We start from the raw sequence: 24308 nt of genomic DNA on the forward strand, positions 1-24308 counted from the left end.
GCGACACTTACTGTTTGAAATTTCACTGCAAAGTTGAAACTTTAAGGAGTGACTGGAAAGTAAGACCATTTTAAATCTGAAAGCCAACACAAATTTGACTTCAACATTTATATTATAAATATTTACCCGAGGTATAAGCACCTACAACTTCTATTAAACTCTCCAGTTAGAACCACATCTCTGGTAGTCAAGTTGCTTTTGCTTAGAAAATCAACTACAGACCTAGGAAAAATACTTTTAGAATATATAATTGCAAAAGTTTACAGTGTTGAATTTGAAATGCAAATTTGTGTTATCAACCTTATTTATCCTCTGGGAGATCCTGCCAATAGCTAGTTCAGATAATTTGTAACCTGTTTCTTACTACCTCCTTCTGTCCTGATTTTGCAGCATTTGTCCAATTTATACTGAGTTCTACCCATTCTCAGATAGTCCATCAGGGACTGTTACAAGCTGCATAGCAAAAATAGCTCCCAAATGTGCTTTACTAGTTTCTGCAGCTTAGATCATGGATGCTGAGGGAAGAGAATTTCAGTGCCATAACCAATCCATGCAGTGCTTTCCCTTCCTTGGGGGGAACAGGCTTTGACACATGGAGTAATCTTACAGCAGTGGAATCTGCATATTTTGAAAACAAAAGGAAATATCTATTTCAAAGAAAAAATACAACCAAAACAAAAACAACAAAAAAATTGTCACTCTCTGTTCTCAATAAGTACCTTCATTCCTCTACAGAAAGTCAAAATAAACAGAAGTCCAGTAAAATGTTTACTCTCATTTAACACACACATATCCAAAGGTCTATAGATGGAAAATCTAATTTTGGTACCTGCCTTTCCTATGGACTTATGTAGCACTGAATAGTGATTGGATCTCTTTCACATATGTAAAATTAAAAGGGAATATTCTTTAATCTCCATATAAGCTCTGCAGTAGATAACCAGTAAATTTCACATACTATGACTACTAAGCTCCTTGATATACATTAATGTAATGCTGCTCCATAGTGAGAATGCAGAAAGATACAAATCACTGCACAAAATTAATCACCCAAAATGTTATTTTAAGTGGGACAATAATTCCTCCCTGATTATTTCAAGCTTCAGAAACATTTTTGTGCATTATGATTTGGAGAATTTATATTTTGTTTACACAGAGACAATATCTTACAGATAAGAAATACCAGAGGGAAGGCACATTTCTAGCATGTATTGCTAGATTAGTATACTTCACATCTAAGAAAATAATTTTGCTGTCATTTCACATTTTTTTACACATTTCAATGTGTAGGTTGACCTACATCATTTTTGAAATACTCATCAAATTACCAAAAATCTACTTGTTGCACTTACAGGCAAGTTATAAAAATAAATAAATAAATTAAATTAAATTAAATTAAATTTAAATAAAATAAAATAAAATAAAATAAAGAAAAAAGAGATCACTGAGAATACTGCACTGTGCTTCATTCAGTACCAGCAGGCAGGGGGCTTCTTTACGTTACACGTGAAAGTATCTACCCTGATTTGGAATCACAGCTTTTATAACTTTAGATACAAGATGCAATATCCTGTTAAATATTCCTGAGTTTCAACATTATGGAAAACAGATTTCTCATAGGATGGTTTATATGCATAAAGATGACATTTGTCTTATGACATACAGTAAGTAGCATTTCTGACCTGGCAAACAATTATGTCCATAGTAGCCCAATTCATTTTAGTGGAATTCCTTGCATGCTCAAATGGGACTCTGTGTGAGTATAAGTATGAGGGCCAACAGAAAGAGTGAACAGAATCGGTCCAGTCCTGTCTTCTTTCACAGTCTTGCTGCTGAAAATGCTCCAGAAACTCCGACAATGGCATATAAGAAAAAAGCAGTTCCAAAGGAAGTTGAACTCTGAACACAGAAATGAGTGAAACCTATCTTTGCTACTGGTCCCCTAAATTGTAGTGGTACTGGATGTTCCTTACTGTACAAGTCATCTTATGACAACAACTGGAAATCAGAGAACCAAATTCCAGCCTCCAAATAATTAGCAGCAATAGACAGACATAATTTCAGACAGACACAGCAGAAACAGCACTGACAAATAATCTGTTTTAAGGGAACACATATAAATAATGCATTTGTTATGTTTTCTACAGCAACTATTGATAATTGTTTTCTTTCTTTAGCGATTACTCTGTATAGGTTTGAAAGGAATAGGCTTTACCAATTAAAATGACTTGCATCTGAACATAATAGAAGCAGTGGATTGATTTTACAAATTCAGTGACAAATATGCTTTCTAAAGATCTCCCTGAGGCAAATGTGCTATTTTCACTGAACTGACGTAAATTCTTCACAGAAGCACTGCTTATTACTAACGTAACCGAAGATGCATATGTAATACATTATGCTATGCTTTCCCCACACACACTGCACCCTCCTCTTTATCCCACTTACCTTGCCAATGCTGAAAGGACCCAGGAAGCAGATGCAACGATGTAACATTTCTGCCACTGGCACCTTTGTAATGAGCCATAAGTGCTGCTGCTGCTGCCTGGTATAGGGCGCAGTGTTTTCCGGAATACAGACAGAAGTAGTTTTTCAAGAACAATTTTTTCTCACTCAAAATGAAGGCCTCTTATGCAACAACATCCACCTGTTCCCATCGGAGGATGCACATGCAGCCAGACTGTAAAATCATCTTTATGTATTTTTGCAGAGATGCAGCAGCCAGACAAAGCCAGCTGTGTTTGCAGCAACTCTACCAGTCTCACTGCCATCATCCTTCTCCACTGTTTTCCTGAAGAAAGATTTTTATTATCCCAGCAGCAGCCAATCTGTGCACAGAAATCTCTGATGTCAAGAGCCTGAATAATTAATTCATTCAGGCACTGGGACAACCCTACAACACGGCTGGTATCCGAACATAGCAAGATGTCTGGCTGCAGAAGGTAATGCAGTCTTCTCAGTGATGCTTTTGTAATAAGACACTACTCAGTAAGCACAAAAATGGCTGAATGACATAGCCCTTATCTTGCAAGGCTGCTTTTTATAGTAACCACTTGGGCTCCTCATCACATACTCTGTTCAGACATGGGTGTCCTTCAGCTTTTCAACTGAAACACTGAACTGGAAGAAATAGCAAGCAATGAATCCAAACAGATATTTAGGCCACTTAGCTTTTAATAATATATTTGAGCTATTGTATAAGAAGGATGTAACAAGTAATGATGCACAGAATTGTTGGCTTTTATCTAGGTCAGTGCACAACATTTTGCAGTTTCTGAAAACACACTCTACATGCCATTTCATTAAGACATTAAGTCAAGTATCAGATCATCTGAACAGTGTCTATTTTGCTCTGGTAAAACAAAGACAGTTATGAAACGGCGCATGCAGAGATTCATATGTTGCTCCCAGTCAGGGGCCAACACACCATATATTACATTGAAATAAGAACAAAAGGCACACTTTTAGTGAGTCACTATAGTGAATGAGTCACTATAGAGGCTGAATTCAAATTTCTGTATACAAGAAATGCCATAACTGATCAGAAAAATAAGTTGCAAGAAAAAAAAAACTGATTGTTTTTCTTTAATTGTCTGGAAATTGCTTCATATTCTTATAAACCATTTCTCTGCTAATGCATCACCAATAAACTGCATTCTATGTCAATTAGATGAACACAATTGGATACATTTAATTTTTTTAAAATTATTTTGAATGATAAAAACAGTCATCTTTGGGCTGGTGAAATATTCAACATGCACGCAGATTGTAATGTGTATGATATAATGGTCATACAAGAAGAGACAGAAAGTAACAGAATCTGTAAGGTGAGAGTTTACTTCTTCTAGAGACAGCCCTCCCAAGCAGCCAAACCCCTACCCCATTTGTAAAGCCGCACATACTGTATCTGCATGGTATGCAACAGCAGACTGCACATCACATACGCCTGGCTTCAGGTGCATAGGAACTGGCTGGTGGGAAGGCAGATGCTGCATGAAGCTGTATAGAGAGGGTTTCTGCAAGGTCACACAAGGAATCTTGCACAGAGCAAGACGTGATAGGGGTAAGTTCACACACAGGTAACAAAAGCATCTTTTCTGATTCTTGGTGACCTAGCATTGCAAAGATTTTACTTCTACCTTTAATGAAATTCAAGTTGCTCAGAGCTTCTCATTATTAGCATAAATGATCCTTTTTCTTTTTTTTTTTTTCTTTTTCTTTTTTCTTTCATTTGCTTGTTCTGTTCACAAAACACCACACAGCCTCCTGTCTTATTGTTTCCCACATATACGAAGTGTTTAGGAATACTGTTAAAACAACTCTGAAGTGTAAAGGAATGTGCCAAACCACCTGCAATGCTTCAAGATGTTGCTTGAGAACACGCACAGTGCAGAGAGCCACAAACAGCAAGCACCCTACTGGGAAAGTTGGTTTGGTCAGCAGTTTGACACAAATTCTCTAAAGCTTTCAGTAAGAAACGTCAGATGGCAATATCCATCCTCGTTACAGACAGTCTTAAGACAGCTGCATAAAATCTTGCAGAGTTGAAGCAGTAATAAGAAGAGACAGCTCACAAAAAGGATCAATAATCAGTATTTTAAACTAAGTATACTTAATCAGCATCTACATTTAGGATTAATGCACAGATGATGCAGGAAGATTCAGTACTTTTCAGTTAAGTCTACAGTTAATAGATTTTATGGGAGGAAAATTTTGCTTTAAAATAAACAAATGCTTTTAGTGATAGCTCTAAAGCTAATATATAGCTAAATTTAACTATAACATTATGTACTTCAAGAAGAAAAAAAAAAAAGTTACTATGTGTAATGGAAATGAAGTAAAAGAGTGGAAAATTGATTTTGGCAAACACTTGGCAACCACTGCAATGCAGTTAGAATCAAAGCTCAGCAATAGCAATACAAAGAATGGAAGTATATTTTAAAATACTTAGTGAAATTAGAACTTTGCTATTTTTTATATTTTGAAGGGTAATACAAGGCTTGTCAAAATGTGACTTGGGATATAAGCCCCTACTGAACATGCTTTATCAGATACAATAGATACAGTGAGATAGAACCATTAACAGATATGTTATCTAAATTTTCAAGCTCTGAGATGTAGGTGCACACTTCATCTGCCCCATCATTCAGCAATGGTATGCTCCCCATCAGTTTCTGCATAAAGAAAATCCATGCACAAGTGTTGAAATGCAAGTAGTCATCCATCGTGGCTAAAACCTCACTAGGGAAAATGGTGGGGATCTGCTCTCTGGGGTTCACACTGGCATAAATCATTGCTCAGTCTGAAGACTGCTCAAATATGGTTCAGAGGTGGTTCAGAGGAAAAGGGTTTTAAGCCATTTGATGTAGTGAAAGCATTCCACACATACTGTTGAAGTAGTCATAGGAAACTGAAGCATGGAGAAGCAGCCTCACAGGAAGCCTGCCTGCTGTACAGCATACTGCTGGACAGTAATTTGCATGTTGATGAGAATTTTCTGCCATTCTGAAATGTCTTTACAACATATACTTTTGATTTTACGCATTTTTCATTTATTCCTAGTATTTTTGAGACAAAAATAAATAAATAAATAAATAAGTTGTCTATCCAGCCAACAGTAAGAATGATACACAAAGCAATCCAATTTATGGTTCATACAAGCTTGGATGATAAATTTAGGGTCACTGATTAATTGCTGTGCAGTGTTGAAGGGGTTTTAAATATTTGAAACCCGAATGCCCAAAAGTGTGAGCTACACCAGTGATTGTGTGATTTAATTCGGGCTGCTGGCTTCACCTCAGTGCAGCACTTAAACTGTCACAGTCATAATCTGGGATTTGGGAGACATTCAGTCCTTAATTCTAAGGTCATGCCCTCTTATGGCCACATTCTGACACATCTCAAACGTTCCTCAAACGTACATCAAGACCCACACCATTGCTCTACTTTTCAGATCAGGTGTTTGGAGGAAAATGAAAAGAGAATGGTGTATAAATATATTCTTGATCTTTTGAAGCCTGGTGGAGCACAGCATGGTATTTGCAGTGGATTGAAAGATATGCACAGAATGTCATCTCTGTGACTTGATATTTCTTTCCCGTGCCTAGTCTTGTGCACTGCATCTACTCTTGTTTTGCATTTTGAATGGCTGACATAAGTAAATTGCTGTGTTTCATATTTTCCTGGATGGGCTGCATTTTGTTCTCTGCACGTAGAAGCAAAATATTCTCAGAACTAATAATTGATTCTATGTGTATTTTACATTTAGTGTATTTTTTACTGTATTGTTGTGTTACTGCTGCTCTTATCATCGTGAACTGGTCCCTTAAGCTTCATGTAGATGTAAATACATTACTTACTTTCATAATATCTGTACTTGTCTGAATACATCCAGAAATGGAAAGAACATATATTAGAAAACAATTACGACATTTAATTTATTTTTAAAGTAACATTCTGAAGAAAGATATTGGCTTAAATTAGAATATTCAAAATTTGAGATGCCTTTAATGACTTCATTGCTTTCTGAAAGTGTCTGCTTATTCACCAGTCTGACATGCGGACATGGGTGACAGAGAAACAAGTGTTCACACAAGCCTAGCTTTCCCTGCACTTACATACAAGATTAAAGGAGCCTAATAAAACAGATCAGTCAGCCTGACATCTGTCCATTCATTTACTCATTTTTCTTAATCTACATCATCCAAAACAGAACCACAGAATCATAGAATGACCTGGGTTGGAAGGGACCTCAAAGATCATGAAGCTCCAACCCCCACCACAGGCAGGGCCACCAAACTCCACATTTACTAGACCAGGCTGCCAAGGGCCCCATCCAGCCTGACCTCGAACACCTCCAGGGACAGGGCATCCACAATTTCTCTATGCAGCCTGTTCCAGCACCTCACCACTCTCGTAGTAAAGAACTTTCCGCTAACATCCAACCTAAATCTTCCCTTCTTCAACTTAAAATCATTCACCTTGTCCTGCTGTTATCCACCCTTTCAAAGAACTGACTCCCCTCCTTTTTGTAGGCTCCCTTCAGGTTCTGAAAGGCTGCAATGAGGTCACCCTGCAGTCTTCTTTTCTCCAGGCTGAACAAGCCCAGCTCCCTCAGCCTATCTTCATAGGGGATGTGCTCCAGCCCCTGATCATCTACATGGCTCTCCTCTGGACCCTCTCCAAAAGCTCTCTGTCTTTCTAGTACTGGGGGCTCCATACCTAGACACAGTACTCCAGATGAGGCCTCACAAGAGCAGAGTAAAGTGAGACAATAACCTCCCTGTCCCTGCTGGCCACCCCTCTCCTGATGGAGCCTGGGATACCATTTGTTTTCTGAGATGCAAGAGCACACTGCTGGCTCATGTTAAGTTTCTCATCCATCAGGACCCCCAGATTCTTCTCTGCAGGGCTGCTTTCAAGGATTACTCCCTTCCAGTCTGTGTATATGTCTGGGATTCCTCTGTCCCAAGTGCAAAACCTTGCACTTTGCTGTGTTGAACCTCATTAGGTTCACCTGGACCCACCTTTCAAGTCTCTTGAGGTCCCTCTGAATGGTATCCCTTCCTTCCACCGTGTCAACCACTCAGCTTGGTGTCATCAGCAAAGTTGCTGAGGCTGCACTCAATTCCATTGTTGATGTCATTCATAAAGTTGCTCAAGAGCACTGGTCCCAAGACAGACCCCCGGGGACATTGTTCATTACCGGCCTCTGCCTGAACACACAACCATTGATCACCACCCTCTGTCTGTGGCCTTTTAACCATTTTCTTAACCATCGAGTGGTCCACCCATCAAATCCACATCCCTCCAATTTGGAGAAAAGGATGTGGTGGGGGACCATGAAAAAGACCACGCTTAAGTCCAGGTAAATTACATTGGTTGCCTTCCCCTTGTCCACCAATGCTATCACTCCATCATAGAAAGCCACAAGGTTCATTAAGCATGACCTTTCCCTGGTGAAGCAAAAGCACATCCCTAGGCATAAATCTCAGCTGGAAATCTTAAAATCCATTTAAGTTCATTAATAACTATTCTACTTAACAAAAAAATACACTCAAATTTCAGTGCATCCATGCTAATAGATAGGCATATTGGTTTGTGCAAGAAGTGTACATGAACGCATGCACATGTACATATATGTAAAGACACTTGCATAAAGTCATGAAAACTCATTATCTAATCTATAAATTGTACCATCTGCAGTGACAACTGCAAGGACCACTATCAAGAAATAACCTAAACAAATCTTTGTACTTTTTCAGTTCACCACAGGTCTGCAGCCAACATCATGTTATTGTTTACACTGCAGCAACTGACACGAAAAGACTGTGTATAGTAACATTTGTGTGTCAACGATTCCTCTCCCCTAAAGGGTTTTATAAAGTCAGATGGAACAAAATGTGCATTATGTTAAAGAAATATTTAACAAAACACTTAAAGGCAAGTAGCTTCATCTAATCACTTGGGAAGGTTTTCAAAAATGTTGAAATCTACCCAGATCTGCACTAGTAAGTCCACAAGTATATTTGTTTGTCGAGGCTTTTAGTAGTGATTCTGCAATCAAAAAGGGTATTTAACATGCAATTATATAAACTTAACATGCACTTATACAAAAATACCTATGAGATCAGATTTAAGGTAACATATGTTGGAAAACTGAGAGGATGGGCTCCAGTTCCATCTCTTACTCACTTTTTGGCACTTAAATGGGCTCCTAAAACAACAGAAAGTGTTGTTGTTTTTTGTTGTTTTTTTTTTGTTTGGTTTTTGTTTTTGTTTTTTTTCCCTGAAGCCAAACATGTCAGGAAGGCTAATTACTGTAGCAGTTGTGACTGATTTTCAATAGATTTACTAATAGTATATGACACTAATAGGACTGTTCATAACAGTAATCACCCCATGCTGGAAAGAATTTGTGCAAGAATATTTGAAATTCTTCTTCATTTAAGAAGGCACAGAAACTTCAGTTATTATGTCAAAGGTACAGCATGGAGCAAAATTCCTACCACCAAAGGTCATGGGAGTCTGAGAAAGTGTCTGCTGACTTAAAGTAAGCCTGTGTTATACCCTTCTACACAAAAGGCATCAGAGGAGACCCAGAAAACCACAGATCTGTCAGTCTAACCTCAATAACTGGATAAGTTGTGGAAAAGACTGTTCTGGGTGTTGTTGAAAAGGAATTTAAAGAACACAGCAGGTATCAGTTATAGTCAAGAAGGGTTAATGAAAGGAAGACTTTCTACCAACATTTCTCAGTGCTGTTTATGTCTAAACTCAGGGAAATTATAATATTTCACTAAAGGTTTACAACAATATAGAATCCATTTACTCTGTGGAAAGTCTATAGTCTGATGAAGTCCATTCACCATCAGTGAGTTCCTTACATAAAAGCTGCACAGGACTACATTCTGAACTTCAGCAACTGTCATGCTCTCTGAACATGTCTCTCAACTTAAGCATCCAAATACATAACTGAAAACAATTGCCTACAGTTGCATTTCAGCCAGCCAAATGTAAAAGGGGCTCCTATTCTGAAGTTAGGATTCATTTCAATGAAATATCTGTTCTTGGAGACAATTCTATTATGGTAACTAAAGGCTGTTGAGGCCTGAAAGGCTGTCTAATTGTTCAATAACACAAGGATAAAATGAGTCAGTAAAGAAGCTCAGTGACAAAGAGTTTCAAACAGTGAAAAATATAAACAAATTTATAATTTGCTGCAAGCAGTGCTTTCGCAAGCCATTGGAAATAAAATTATGTTCTTTTTATCCACCTAAAGGTATTTATGATGCAAAGAGTCTTAATTATAGAGTGTCTGGTTCTTTACTTTTTTCTCTCAATACATAAAAAAAATATATAGGAACTCAAATTAAACAACTGGCAGAATGCAGAACTCTAGCTGACCCTAGGAAAATGTATACAAATTTGTCCAAATAACAAGCTTATACAAATTCACTACACACCTTTGAATGTTAGCACCTGGACCCTCCAACAATTCACTTTCATTCTCAATTAAGCATGCTTTATCTCCTTGATGGATCACCATAAATAAACACTTCCCACAAAGAGTAGATGAAATGTTTCTCTTCAGGGAACACAAGGCAAAAATCATTATCTGTTAGCATGTCAGCTTCAAATAGTCTCCAGAAAACTTTTCTGCATGCTCAACACTTGCCATGGTTTGATGATTTTTGGTTACTGGTATTCCACATCGTATCATGTAGTGCACTGGGAGTTAAAGTGTTAATGCTCCAGTTCTGCCTGGAGGAGAAGAACTACATTCCCCAGGGGACTTTGCAGTCAGAAAGGAGATACAACTCCTGGCAAGGTCACCTGATTGAGCTTTTTTGTCTTGGCACTCCTCTCCTTCACCTCTCCTCACTGCTGCCCATCCCGACTGCGTGAATCGCTTCAGTATCAGTGTAAGGCCTTCAGCTGTTTGGACAGTCTCTCTCTCATTATATTTGATTAATTAGCTTCAATTCTAATTATATTGTATTATAGTGTGTTATCTTGCATTTTGAAACCATATTTAGTAAATTAGTTTGTTTCTCCTCAGATCGTTGCTGCTGTTTTTAATTATTTTGAGGTTCCCTCTTTTCCTTTCCTAGAGGCATGGATTTTGCGAAATCCCTTCCCTCCACTAACCACAGAACTGGGCAGGACGAGCCCGTAAACTGTAGACAACAGTTCTCAGTTTCACACCAAACAGTGACACTTAAATTTAGCTCTCTGTTTCAGGCACAGAACAGACTAAAGCTACATTAAAAGAAGGAACCTGAGAAGGAAAAAAAGAAAAAAACTATGATTTATTTAGAGAGTATGTACTCAGCAGTTTGGAAAAACCCCTGATTAACAGTTGAAAAAGTCATGGAAATAGGCAGCATCTTCTCATGCTACAGACATCTATGCTTTAGAATGGGCAATACTCCATAGTCAAAACAAAATTACATTGCCAGGTATAACCTTATGCCTATACAAAACTTACTTTCTCTTTTCCCTTTTACACTAGTAATAAGTTTAGTCTTAAATTAACCAACTCAACTCTTTGAAGCACCTGGAGAGGAGTTCAAGTCCAGGTTGGATGGGGCCCTGGGCAGCCTGCTCTACCATTAAATGTGGAGGTTGGTGGCCTTGCCTGCAGGAGGGGGGCTGGAACTTGATGATCCTTGAGGTCCCTTCCACTCAAGCTATTCTATGATTCTATGACAACTCTATGATAATAAGGAGCCATACAGGTTTTATCTGAAAACACCCAGTGTTCAAGTTCTCAACTGCTCACAGGAAGACCTGTCTTTTTTGTTCTCCTGGTGGAACCCCATTCTAGTTATACCGGCTGCATCTTGATATTGGCAAACATGTTATTTTGCATAAAAATAAGCACAAAAATATATTCCCCAATGAAGATTTCACACATTATGGATATCCAAAAACATATTAAAAAGGTATGAAAAAGTAGAAATGATAAGCATATTCAGTGCAGGTTGACTAATAAATAAAACAACAAAGAAGAAACAGCAACATCATAAAAAAATAAAAAGCCCACAGATGAAGACAATAACTCAGATTTCCCCAGAACCCATGACATGACTAAGCAGCGTTATCGCTTCCTGACAAACCCAATCAGTTTATTATACTTTCAACTAGGAAAATTCTTCTAGGTTTCACTGCAGGTTTTATACAAGAAGTGAATGATTGCAGACTGTCCACAGATATATCTGCAACACAGTGAAGGAAAGCCCAGCTCCACTGAAGCTATAGAATGCATTGCATAATAAAATAAATAAATAAATAAATAAGTGTGAGTTTAACAATAAATACTACAACACCACAAATCTAACAATTTACTGAAAAGTATCTTATTTTATTTAGCAGTTATGCTGCACGTTACAGTACTTCCTGATTCTCTACACTTCAGCATATCCTGGCCCACCTCCTCTGTGGAACAGGCAGAGTAGCATGAAATTTGTTTCACTTTTCTTTACAGAAATAAAACACCTAACAAATATTCTATGTTCTGAATCCATCCTTTTCTGCTGGAGTAATATGAAAACAAGTTTCCTTGAGCCAATGATCTAATCCTGAAATGAACTAAATCAATGTTAGCATGGTTTGATTGTTTCAAATATGTTTATAATATGCCTGCTGTGAGAGGATACTCTGATTGCTGTCAATGTCAGTGACTAGGCATCTAATTATAGGTTCAGATGGCATTAACAAATGGCATAATAGCACCAGTTAATGTTTTAATGGGCACACCAAGCCATTTGTTAGCCACAGATGCAGAGAAAGTAACTTCATGAACTTGGAAAGAATATTGTAAAAGCCACATGTTTGAGGATTTCCATGCATCTTCTGTAGACTAGACAAGAGCAGTGAGTATGAAGCTTCATTGCAGAAGAAAAATTTCCTTCCAGAAATTCCAGGGGCCATCTATCTCCACTAAGTTACAGGTTCAAACTCACTTCTAACTAAATGGATGCCATTTATTTGTCTTCCTGGAAGCATTACAAAAAGTCACTGGATAAGTTTAATCAAGCAGATTGAACAGTGCTCGGATACACCAGATATAAGTATTCTTCCCACTTGGTAATGACAGCTTGGCTGCACTAACTCCTTGCCACCACAAGCCTGCTTTCATTAGGAAAAGGCAAGGATATGAAATGACAAAGGACACCACCTAAATGACTCCTCATCTGAGTTGACAGGACCAGGAGTTTGGGATATGTTGTCCTCTGTATTTATTTATTTCATGCTCAGTACAAAACAAACAAACACAAACAAAAAAAAAAAAAAAACAAAAAAAAAAAACCTAGTCTTTACTACTCTATAATGTACTTCACTATTCCCAGTTAACATGAAAATTATTATTATTGAAACACAAAAAAATGCAATGCTTGTGAAGAGCAAATGTCATGTAATAAACAGCCAGAAATGTTCATTAAGGTCAAAATAAAAAATACTAGTAAATCCACTAAGTTGTATAAGTAATTTAAAACAGAAGGTATCACAGTATTTACTTTCTAATGACAGGAGAATTAAATAATAAACAACAGATAGTAGTATAAAACTTTTCTAAAATCTGTGCATATTAACAGAAAATAACAGAATTTTCTGGTTTAAAACACCAGAATAAAATTTTCTGTCAAACAAATTCTTGAGAAAGCAGTGGGTTTTGTTTGTTTGTTTGGCTGTATCTAGGGAAGGTTTCTTTCACTTGTTTTGAACAGTTACTGAAGTAATAAAAAGATTATTAACAATAATACTAATTCAATCCACGTTTTCTACTTCTTTTGTACAAGACTTGTTTTATGCACTGTTTTTAACATGTATGACTTCCTATATCATGCCCGTTTCCTGGCATATGACTGACAGGAGTTTCTAGAAATCTCAAGATTTCTTGGCTTGGCTGTGCTTTCCCACTGAGCAGTTCCACTGACATCACAGGGGTTGCAGGAGAACAAATGAGAGAATGAAAAGAACCACAGTGAGCAGAGCTTATGTGATTTGGAATCTATGTCCTGTTGTAATGTGTGAAAGGAAATGAAAAATCAGGTCACACAGATTTAAACTTTCTAATCCAATGTTTCTTTTTCACTTTAGCTACTAACTAGTAAATTTATATTTTATTCTCCAAATAGCAAAATGAAAGTATTGTGAGAACTCATGGACACTAAGTATCTGAATTTCAGAATTAGGAATCAAATTCTACCCAGACCCTTTAGGGATCATATGGGCACTTGTTTGATTGGTCTAAATATAACAGAATACTTAGAACCAAAACCTGGAGGTTATGCCGCAGATCAGAATATCACTATTATGATGATGAACCCAGTGAAGTGTTCACCAAAATTTACTGCCCCTGGTCTTTTGCTTGTTTTTAGTTTTAAATTGCATTTTTAAATTATATTTTTTAAAACAGACTCAGATCCGGGGTGTTAAGCAAAACACCCAGTAGTTAAGTTGCAGTACAGTAAAACTACTTCTGCAATCTGAATTTTGGACACTGTTTTAAGTGGGAGTAGCAACTGCTGCTTCCAAAGAGCCAGATCCTTCTGCTCCCACAGCAGTAACCACTACCCTAACTCCAAATGAGAAGCAACAGCTCCAGCCTGGGCTTGCAGGGCTCTGGCACTGACAAGAAGGAGCACAGTGGTGAGCTTGTTCCTGTCCAGCATAGTGCTACCTTTCCTTCAGACATGCCAAGGGCATTCCTGTTACATGAGCACTGTGAACATTGCTGTTGCAGAAGAATGTGACGGTAACAAGACAGTACAAGAGATGGGTTTCATTAATTACCATCAATTACCCAGATTTATGGCCTAATATTAAAAATATAGGTAAAAAAGCCAGTCCTCAGTTGGCATGGCATGGTCATGTACTGTAACCAAGATACACTAGTGGTGCTTACTGGCTCATGAGTACATTAAGTGAATCAGATTTACAGCAGTGAGAGAGATTTTCCAGCAGGCAGTAGCAACTGGTTAAACTTGCACTAAATTTCACCTTACAACATAGGAATGACATTTGCTACTTACTTGCATTGTGACAAGAATGACAGAAATAGATAGGATTTCTGTGCTTACACTTTATCTTTTAATAAATGTTATTTGTACAGTTTTCTACTGTTTATGATAAGAGCAGGTACTTGGCCTATCCAACATCTCTATTGAAGACAACTTGTTTGTTTCAGCAAAATGAGCTGGGTCTGTGATGCCCTAGGAAGTCATCTGCTGATTCTGCTTTGTGCATGACCACTGGAGAGAAAGTAAATGCCTTAAGCTATTTTGAACTAATAAATATATATATTTGAATACCAATACATTCTATTAGAAAATAAAATGTTTATGCTAATTCATATTATTTAGCATTATCTGCTGATAATTCATTTCATGGCTTTCCTAAAGACAATATAAATCTGTGATTTCTTATTATTCATACCAAGACAAATAAATCATTATTGTCATATTTAAGTGTTACTGACCAGCATTCAACCATATTTAAAAAAATCCCATTAATAATAAAACATATTACATGATTGAACAACTTCTGCCTCTGACCTTTTGCCACTTGCTTTTTAATTACTTCAGTAGACTTTAACTGGTGAAAGAGGACTCCTGAAGGGGGGCTGTATTCCAGACGAGGTACACAGCTCAGTTAATTAATTGATTAATTTTGAGTGACCAAATGTTCATGGAAGGGTGACTTCCATCATAGCACCATGCCTGAGGGGCCATAGCTTGGAGACAACAACTAACAGAGGACGGAGACTGTGCCCAGGCTTGTTAATAGAGCTGGTCCTGGGACTGAGCATCAGGACAGGTAGGAAGTGGCTGAAGGGGTCATGGGGAGGCATTAGAAGAATCATGAAAGCTGAATTCCTTCCCACCAGGGCTGCACTTCACACCATGGTTACACAAACTCTTCCCTCATTAGTTTGGTTAATATCTTTTTATGATAAGTGTTTGCATTTAAAGACTGTACCTCTTGATTTTTAATTGGACCAGTGTTCTGAAAAAGGAATATTTTTTGTTTGTGACAAAGTAGAATGCCAAAAACTCAGTCTGGTCAACAAACAAGCCCAAGCATGCCTGTCACAGCACACAGAGCTCAAATACTTCACAGAGCTGCATAATACCACAAAGTGTTCAGTTACAAAAAACTTTTCAAGTGTGTTTTCAGTTCACTGAGCTTTTGCATCCTTGGCATGGATGCTTGACTGCTGATATCAATTCATTCTTGAAAACTAGAAAAACAGAAATGGAAATGATTACGTGTTACAATTTCATATAGTGAACAATGCCTCTAGAACTAATAGATGCATACCACAATATTTCTAATTATTTTGGCAAAGTTGTCATGCTTCTTGAAAAACACTGAAGTTACGAAGTCCTTAATCCAACCCAAAAAGTATTTATTAACTTCAATATCTACAAGCCTGAGTCTTAAATCATAGAGAACTTACTATTCAAATGTTGTGAAAAATTCATTTCTCCATTGGTGAGCCCAAACTCACTGATAAACTTCACAAATTGACCAGAAGAGTACAGAATAACCCGAACAACTCTGAAGAGAAACATCTACAGGTAGCCTGCAGTGCACTGCTCATCTAGGTTACAAGTTAGAAGTAGGTCTTTCAGTGAATTCAGCAGATGAAGGATAATTTAACCTTAACACTGTATAATGCAACTGCACCAGTACTTCCATAGCTTACTGCTATTCAAATACTAACACAATTAGTACAAAAATAATTCATGTAATCATTCAAAAGATTTGACTAGAAGCATCAGCTGAGTGAGATCTGCAACAGAGAAAATATCTCATTTCCAGACCAGAGTGATCACATCATCCTCATTTACACATTTTGAAGTTAGAAGAATATAATGGCCCCAAGAAGAAAACATAATGGAACCTCTCCATCTAAGAATCAGTTAAAATGAAAGCTCCCACAGGAAAGCCCACATTAGTAGCAAAATGAATGAAAAAAGTTTTTGAAGTCCTTTTCTGCAAAATATGCACCATAACCAGATTAGTGATAGTATTAACATTACAAAATGATAGATATTATACATCAGAACCTACTCTCTATTACTGCGGATTTCCTTAACTATGTTTAAGCTGATCTTTATCTTCTGGATCCATATACTTATTTTTTAAACCTCACTCTTTAACCATAAAGAACAGAATATGATGTAATGCTATACCTTAGTGTTCAACTAATAACTGAATTCAATAACAATTAAATGTTATGAGTGTCAAGCCTAATGCAGCATAATTTCTGGCACCTTCACAGCTCAGGATTCCTCACTTTTTTATCTATTTAAAGCACTCACTTGCCCTGCCTACAATATGCACTGTCAACATCACCTTGTGGGGAATTTCCCATTCATTTTGAATTGATTAGCCAAAAAAATACTGGCAAAACATGAAAAACCTCTGAAACTGTACGTACAACTCATTCCAGTGAAGCCCTTTTTGCTTCTCTGTCCCTACCTATTGCATCTTAAGTAATAGGCATACCCATCTTTCCATCCCCCCTGAAAATTTAAATTGGGGTAAACAAATAAGGGTGCATAAATTACAGTATGAGAGATCTTTAAAACTGTAACATGCCCTAAAAGCAAAAGGCTGGTTCTTCCAGGTTATGGCTACATTATGTCAATTGAAATCAGTGAAACAGTGTTGCATTACTGGATCCCTTATCCCCAACTTACTTGGCTATAATTGAACTCCATGGGAAGTTCTAAAGGCACACAGTTAATTATTATTGAGAAAAAAAAAAAAAAAATACTCTTCAAGGGAACTTTTAGGTCCATGACCTGGTTACATGGCAGACTAATTCTATTTTTAAACAAATTATCACCCTTTGATTTAGGAAACAGCACAGATAGAAGAGAGAAGTAACCAAATTCAAGACTTTTTCACTATATCCACATCTCAGAAAGAGAGGCATCTACCAAAATTATGTACCACAGATTTATGTTCACTAAACCTAATAAAGTAAGTATAAATGCAAGTGTGTTTTAAATAGCTCACTACTAATAAATTAAAATATAGTATTATGTATGGATTCACATGCTTGTATTAAGTGTGGATGGCTATTTTCTCTTGAACACATTTAACAAAGATTATGATTCCGTGGCAGCCATGATTAAGGGAACATATGTGCTTTCAGATTAATCAAGTTAGTTTTCCTACACAGGCAGATTTGCAAGGAAGTGCTCTTCAAGGAATGCAAAATCAAAATTCAAACAGACAACATCACATTATTCTTTCCTCATCCTAAACTTGGCATCAGGAATAAAAATATGCATGGGAGCTGTGTAAGGAGAACTGCATGGATAGAGGTAAAAAAGAGTTTCATTCTGTAATTTCTTTTGAATGATCCACTGAGATCTACCCAGAGTTCAGGTCTGGACAGGCATTACTGACTGGTTCAAACATCATGATAACCCCATATGCAAAAGCTCCAGTTATTTCTAGGACAACACATTACTGCAGTTCTTTTATAATTGGCTTCAGTTCAGAATATCTAGGTTGGCAGAGTGTATACACACACAAAAAACATTTCTAGTTCTAATTAAACATGTATATAATTTGAGGGATGGTTAACATTCCCCAGGGGTCATTACTGGGGCCTGTTCTGTCCAATCTCTTCATTGACGACCTGGATGAGGGCAGTGATTGCAACCTCAGTAAATTTGTAGATGACGCTAAGTTGGCAGGAAGAAAAATCTGAACAGGCTGGATAGCTGGGCTGAGGCCAATGGGATGAAGTTCAACAAGACCAAGTGCTGAATCTTCCACTTTGGCCACACAACTTCAGGCATCTCTACAGGCTTGGGCAGAATGGATAGAATGTGTGGAAGAAACAGATCTGGGGTGCTGGCTGAAACACAGTTGAACATGAGCCAGTAGCATATTCAAGTAGCCAAAAAGACCAATGGAATCCTATCTTGTATCAAAAATACTGTTGCCATCAGGAACAAGGAAGTAACCAACCCTCTGTATAGGGCACTGGTGAGACCTCACCTCAATTACTGTGTTAAGTTTGGGGCCCCTCACTACAAGAAAGACACTGAGGTCCTGCCTGGAGCATATCCAAAGAAAGGTAATGAAGATGGTGGGGGGTCCAGAGCACAAGTCTTATGAGAAGCAGCTGAGGGATCTGAGATTGTTTAGTCTGGAGAAGAGGAGGCTCAGGGATGATCTTATCACTCTCTACAGGTATCCGAAGAGAGAGAATGGTGAGGGGGAGGTCAGCCTCTACTTCCACATTACTAGCAATAGGACTAGAAGGAATAAAATATATTTATCTGGATAATTAAAAATATTAAGATGAGATTTTGCTATAAATTTAAACCATTCAGAGTTCTTCTTAGATGAATCAGAACTAAGGAAGGGAAAAGCTACTGTATTTAACTTTATGCATTTCTTAAAAATAAAATTCTAAGCTGCTGGATATTTCTGATATCTGGTTGGGCCAGAAAATAGTAAAGCTTCACAGCTTAAAAGTGTGTAAACAGATAACTATTCAGAAGAGATACACTTGGAAACGTGAACAATTGATTGTGGGGGGAGGGGGAGGGAAGGGAATCCATTTTGTGTAAAGTTCTAGCAAAGCTGGACAGCATCCACAGATTTTGGGCGTGTGCTCATACAAAAAACAGCAAAAAGAACAAACAATGATAGACAATTGCTATGGCAAATAAAGCTGCTTATGTTTTCACAGAGAAGTAGGAAATTTAAAATCAAGGACTATAGTAATTTTCAGTGTAAAAGCAAACAGAATTCTAATGTGCTGTCACATTCTATTAAGGTCAAAAAGGCTGAGCTTTTCTGAAAAATCAATATAATTGAAGGATATTCAAAACTAACCAGCATGGAATGCATGTTGAAACATTTTCAAGTTAATTTTTTTTATCGTTAGAGAAGCACAAGTATCTCAGAGATATCAAATGAGTTTGGAGGTGATCTTCATTTCTGCAAATCAGGTCACTGGCTTGGAGGTTCAAATACTTAGCTCTACAGATTCTAGTTATATTTATAATATTTAAAATATAAACAGCAAGGTGTATTACAGGCTTTAGGTATTACAGCTAGGTTAAATAACCTTTAGATCTTGCTTCATTGAAAAAAAAAAAAGGTACAATTAACAGAAATGCAAGCATCACTATAAAATAAAGTATTTGATTACAGTTGTTCTTCATCCCCCTCAGCAAATAACATTTTGGGTAGGAATAATAAAATATGACAGCATCTCTGTCAGTGCTGCTGGGTAATCTCCTTTAACTTATACACTCATGTTCATGCGAGCATACATGAATATAAAAAAAATATGCACAGGTATATGCTAATTTGGGAACAATATAACAATTTCAGTGATCATTTCAATACTAATAGCAATACTTCACAGATGAAATGCCAACATTGGAGAAAAAAATGCCATCTTAACTTTTTTTGAATATGTAGTTTTCCACACATAGAACAAAAAGTGAAACATAAATGTGCCATGGTTCTTATTCTGCATTTGTCAGACTACCTCAGAAATCAAGTTATACCAACAAACAAGGACTGAAAGCCTAGATAAGCCTTCAAAAGCCATTGCTTGGGCTGCAAGCCTGAGTAGAGGGCTTCCTGAAATGTCAGCTCAGTCATCCCACTAGCTGTTTCTAGATGTTCAATTTGCCACTTGGCTGAAATTCTACTCTTCAGTTTATTATTTTTTTTCCTGATTGTTTCTACTGACCTTGATCTGGTCCCTGTTCCCATCAACTTCACCTGATGTTTCTCTATCTTGACCCACATTTTCTGCAAGACTCTACTCTGTTGTACCTACTCCCATTTTCTTATTCCCAATGTGGCTTCTGAACCTCAGAAATTTTCCAGGATCTCCTCAGCCTCATGATATCTTCATCTGTATTTAATTCTTACTACCCTTCTGTATTGTGACAATAATGAAAGGATGATAGTGGTAAATATCCAAAAGGTTATTTACAGGAAAACTCACCCATATGGAAGCCTTCAGTCTTCTGGGAACAGCTGAGGCAGTCTCCACCAAGGAGCAGTCTCCAAGAGATGCTGCCTTAGTGGTGATCAGCCCTTAAATGAGGTCTAAAGGAGGTGGAGTGAAGCTCCACCCCTTTTGGGAGCACAGCTAAATTACTCTCACCTGTGCTCCCACAGCTGACCTGACATTTGCTTCAGCTGATTAATCAGAAGTTCAGGCTGTTATTACCAATTTCCCATACACCTTATCAAAATCAAGTGTAAAAATCTTAACTGTCTTTATCTGCTGTCTACCCCATCACTACTTTTTTAAACATTAACAATTACTCAACCAGCCTTGTTAGAAGACCTGCTTGATACAGATTTTACAATTACAATAATCATTATTATCCAACCTTCTATGTATTACATTCATATAGGGATGTTGGTTGTGAGTGTGTCTATGAACCTGCATGTTGTAAACATCCTCATTCTGTAAATAGACATAGATGAATTAACATTTTCAGCTAGAATGTTCTCTTTTGTTATGAAACATAATTATTTGCATTCTTTTTTTGCCTAATAAAAATATGAGAGTTGTTCCTAAAGTAATGCCTCTTATTTTACTTTGTTAGTCCATGACATCTGAAGTGGACATTAGTGGTATGGAGTAGGGGCTGAACCTTCCCATCAGTATTCCTTCATATTTTGTTTTTGTGTGACAGATGGCAGCAGAGGGACAGTCTGTCAAAATGGTATATGACATGGAAGTGGATGTGGAGCAAAGCTGTGTCACTGGATTGCTCTATATGAAAAAAATATAATAAAAATGTAATCCATTGGCATTCAGCAGTGCTTGCTGAACACTGACGGAGACCAAACAGTGGATATGAGCACAGTGAGGCAGTGGGTGGCACACTTCAAGAGTAGTGACAGCAACAGTGGGTCACCTCCACTGGTGCAGATGTTCACAAGCACAGCATGTAGGCTTTTGTTCAGTGCTAGCAAAAAAGCATAACTAATGGTGGTGACTCCGTTGAAAAATAGTGTTTTGTAGCTGAGAATTTGCTCTGTCAAATAGTGCTGTTGTGCTCTGTCGTGGTCTCCACAGAATTGGAGTAATGCCAAAAGGCATTACTTACTACACACCTCTCTACATTGGTTTACTCAAGCTGTGTTGTTTGGCTAACTTGAAGTTATTAAGTATCTGAAAGTATCTGTCCAGTAAGCATTTTCACGATGCTGAGGTAGAAAAATAAAATGGGCCCCCAGACTGTGCTGATGAAGCACAAGAGAAAATTTCAAACTAAAATACTGCTGTGTCTGAAAGAAGCTTTCCCTTCAAAACCTACTGATAGGAGTTAAAAATACGTAAATACAAGCAGATAATTTTAAATAAAGATTTGGATGAATTAGCAGTAGTTTTCTTGCTAGACGAAATAACCCACTTTTCAAATTTTCCAGAATGAACCACACTCTGTATTGACTGCATTTTAAAGCAAATATAGGGAAACATAAATGAATGTCTCAATAACAAGCTGTAAACTAGTATCCAAAGATCTGTACTGTGCAAGTAGCAAAGCACAGAACTGGGTCCATAAATTACTGACAGACAACATGTTCTTCACACATTTTGTATTAGATAGCAATTCAGAACTTTTTTTTTTTTTTTTTTTTCAACTTAAATATGCAGAAACACTACTATTCATAACTAATTCACAGTAAGGAATATTGCTTATCAGATTAGGGGCCTAACCTTTTACTCTTAGGTTCTACTTATAATTAACTTTCTTTGGATATTATGTGGGATCCTATTTAATTGATTCTGAGATTAAGCAACTACTCAGCAAGATGTGACTTGGTTTGGGCTCCAGGGCTCTCCCACAGAATGCCCCCAGCTCCACCTTTTACAGCAGCTGCCAAAGCACCCACTCACTCTGCCCCATAGAAAACTTTCAGAGACCTCAGAGGTGCCTTTAAAAAGCATTTCCTACATTCTCACATGGGCTAGATGAGGCAGTTGTGAAAAATCAGTAGCAGAACTTCAGAAGTTTTCACTGGGAGAGGCCTCAACCAGGAGTTCCATTCACATAGGCACCAGGCATTATTTTCCAGTAATGTATAACTTACAGGGGGGGCAGAAGATATTTTTACATTCTTTGAACACACTGGATATACAAGGTGCATTAGTGTTCTCACTAGATACATGAGAAACAAATGTAATGAAAATATTCTAGAGTAAGCACGTCTTCCTATACATACTTGCCTACTGTGCACAGACATCTTCAAGCTGCCTGAGGAATTGTGGCAAAGAAATTCAGTTCAAAAATGCATCTATTACAATAAAACAAGCTACACTGATATGCACAAATCACTACAGAGGCAGAAAGGGCAACAATAATACAAAATTGGCAATGAAGTATACAATCATTCTGTACCTTCAGGATTTCCAGAGCTTTCAAAGAGACCTAAAAATACTTGGGGAAAACAAAACAAAACAACAAAAATCACAACAAATAAATCTTTGAAGCTCTACAGCATCCTAGTTGCATTAACAATAAAAATGAAGATAGTATTTCAGTTCATCATGCCCTAAACCAGCTTTCTCAGAGAAGAAAAATCTCCTGGCTAATACAATTATTAATTCATATCCTGGAGTAGCTCCTTTTTCTGTACACCATCTTAAAATATCAAGGAGTCTCTTCTTTCCTCTAGGATCAATAATCTGTTCAGGCTTTCTTTCACCTGTCTGACACCACTTTCATCTTTGCATTTTGTTTCTGCATTCTGTTGTCCTAACTGACTTGGCATGCAACTACTAAAACTGTATCTTCTTCAGAAACACCTTCAACAACAACACTTTCCCGATTGATACTTTTTCTTTTCTTAAGTCATTTCAAATGTAAACAATTTCTTCTACAAATAGCTCCTTTATAAACATTGCTCCTGCACCTTTAATGACTGTTGTGTCATCTTCCATATAGTATTTCTCTTGTTTTGTTTTCATGATGCTCACACTCTCAAATGGTGACCTACCCCTCAGCATCAAGCAGTCAAGACTGTTTTGAAATCCTTCTTTTGAAGGTATCCTTCCCTAAAGCACCAAAGTTCAATCTATGCCATTAACGAGTTTTACAAAAATCTTGAAAGAAAGGATCTTTTTCTTGGTGTGCTTACATACTATTTGCAAATATGGTTATAAGCTCAGTTTAGATTAAGTGAAAACTTCTTTATTCATCTACAGTTCTTAAGTGAGTGATTGATATCATAAATATCATAAAGCACTTGATCAAAATACTTCTCAGTGCTCTCAAAAATAAAACTTTGCAATCTAGTCAATACTAATGCTGACCAGCATTTGAAGTTTGAAAGAATAGATTTGAATAGAAATATTGTACATGACAATTTTACCACTGTCATTGGACCCAGAGGCTAAATGCACACATTTGTTTCCTCTTATTCTTTGCTCTGCAAAATTTTAAAAGCCAATATGCAGAAATGGTCCTGCTCAGGGTCAAGGTAACTGAGTTACTGTATGGCCCCAAGTTTTTACCAATACTATATTTGCTCAGAGCTTTCCTGGCTCTGTCTAGTATTCACTGTCTTTCAGTTTTACAAGCACTAAAAATAACCAGCATCTGAAAAACTCCCTTTCAAGAAAACAAACAAAAAGCCAAGCAAAATTCAACACAGGGATTGTTTCCTTCTGAACTTTTTGTCATGATTTCAGCTCTCCGAGAAAACAACACATGGGTGGAGTACTGCACAGACTGGAAAGGACAGCTATGACCTCAGTAAGTACTGTTGTTGAAGTAGGA

General features: G+C 37.3%; 1 protein-coding gene across 15 annotated transcripts in view; it reads right to left on the reverse strand.

The window, feature by feature from the left end:
* Positions 1-24308, reverse strand: part of SYNE1 (spectrin repeat containing nuclear envelope protein 1) — a 275903-nt gene that overhangs the window by 228645 nt on the left and 22950 nt on the right. For 9 of the 15 annotated variants that reach the window (XR_014944012.1, XR_014944011.1, XM_085541499.1 and 6 more), the window contains exon 1: positions 2449-2978. The exons of 4 other annotated variants lie outside the window; for them this stretch is intronic. Coding sequence is in view for 9 of the 11 variants with exons in the window: in XM_085541499.1 (XP_085397625.1) it covers positions 2449-2527 (79 nt within the window). In the remaining 2 variants the exon portion in view is untranslated. Of the gene's footprint in view, positions 1-2448; positions 2988-24308 lie in introns of those variants that run through there. 2 more of the 15 variants (XM_032443851.2, XM_032443843.2) reach the window with 1 other exon arrangement.

This window comes from Coturnix japonica, chromosome 3 (genome assembly GCF_054131305.1).
Source record: "Coturnix japonica strain WE chromosome 3, WE-NBRP24, whole genome shotgun sequence".
In the NCBI taxonomy this organism is placed as follows: domain Eukaryota; kingdom Metazoa; phylum Chordata; class Aves; order Galliformes; family Phasianidae; genus Coturnix; species Coturnix japonica.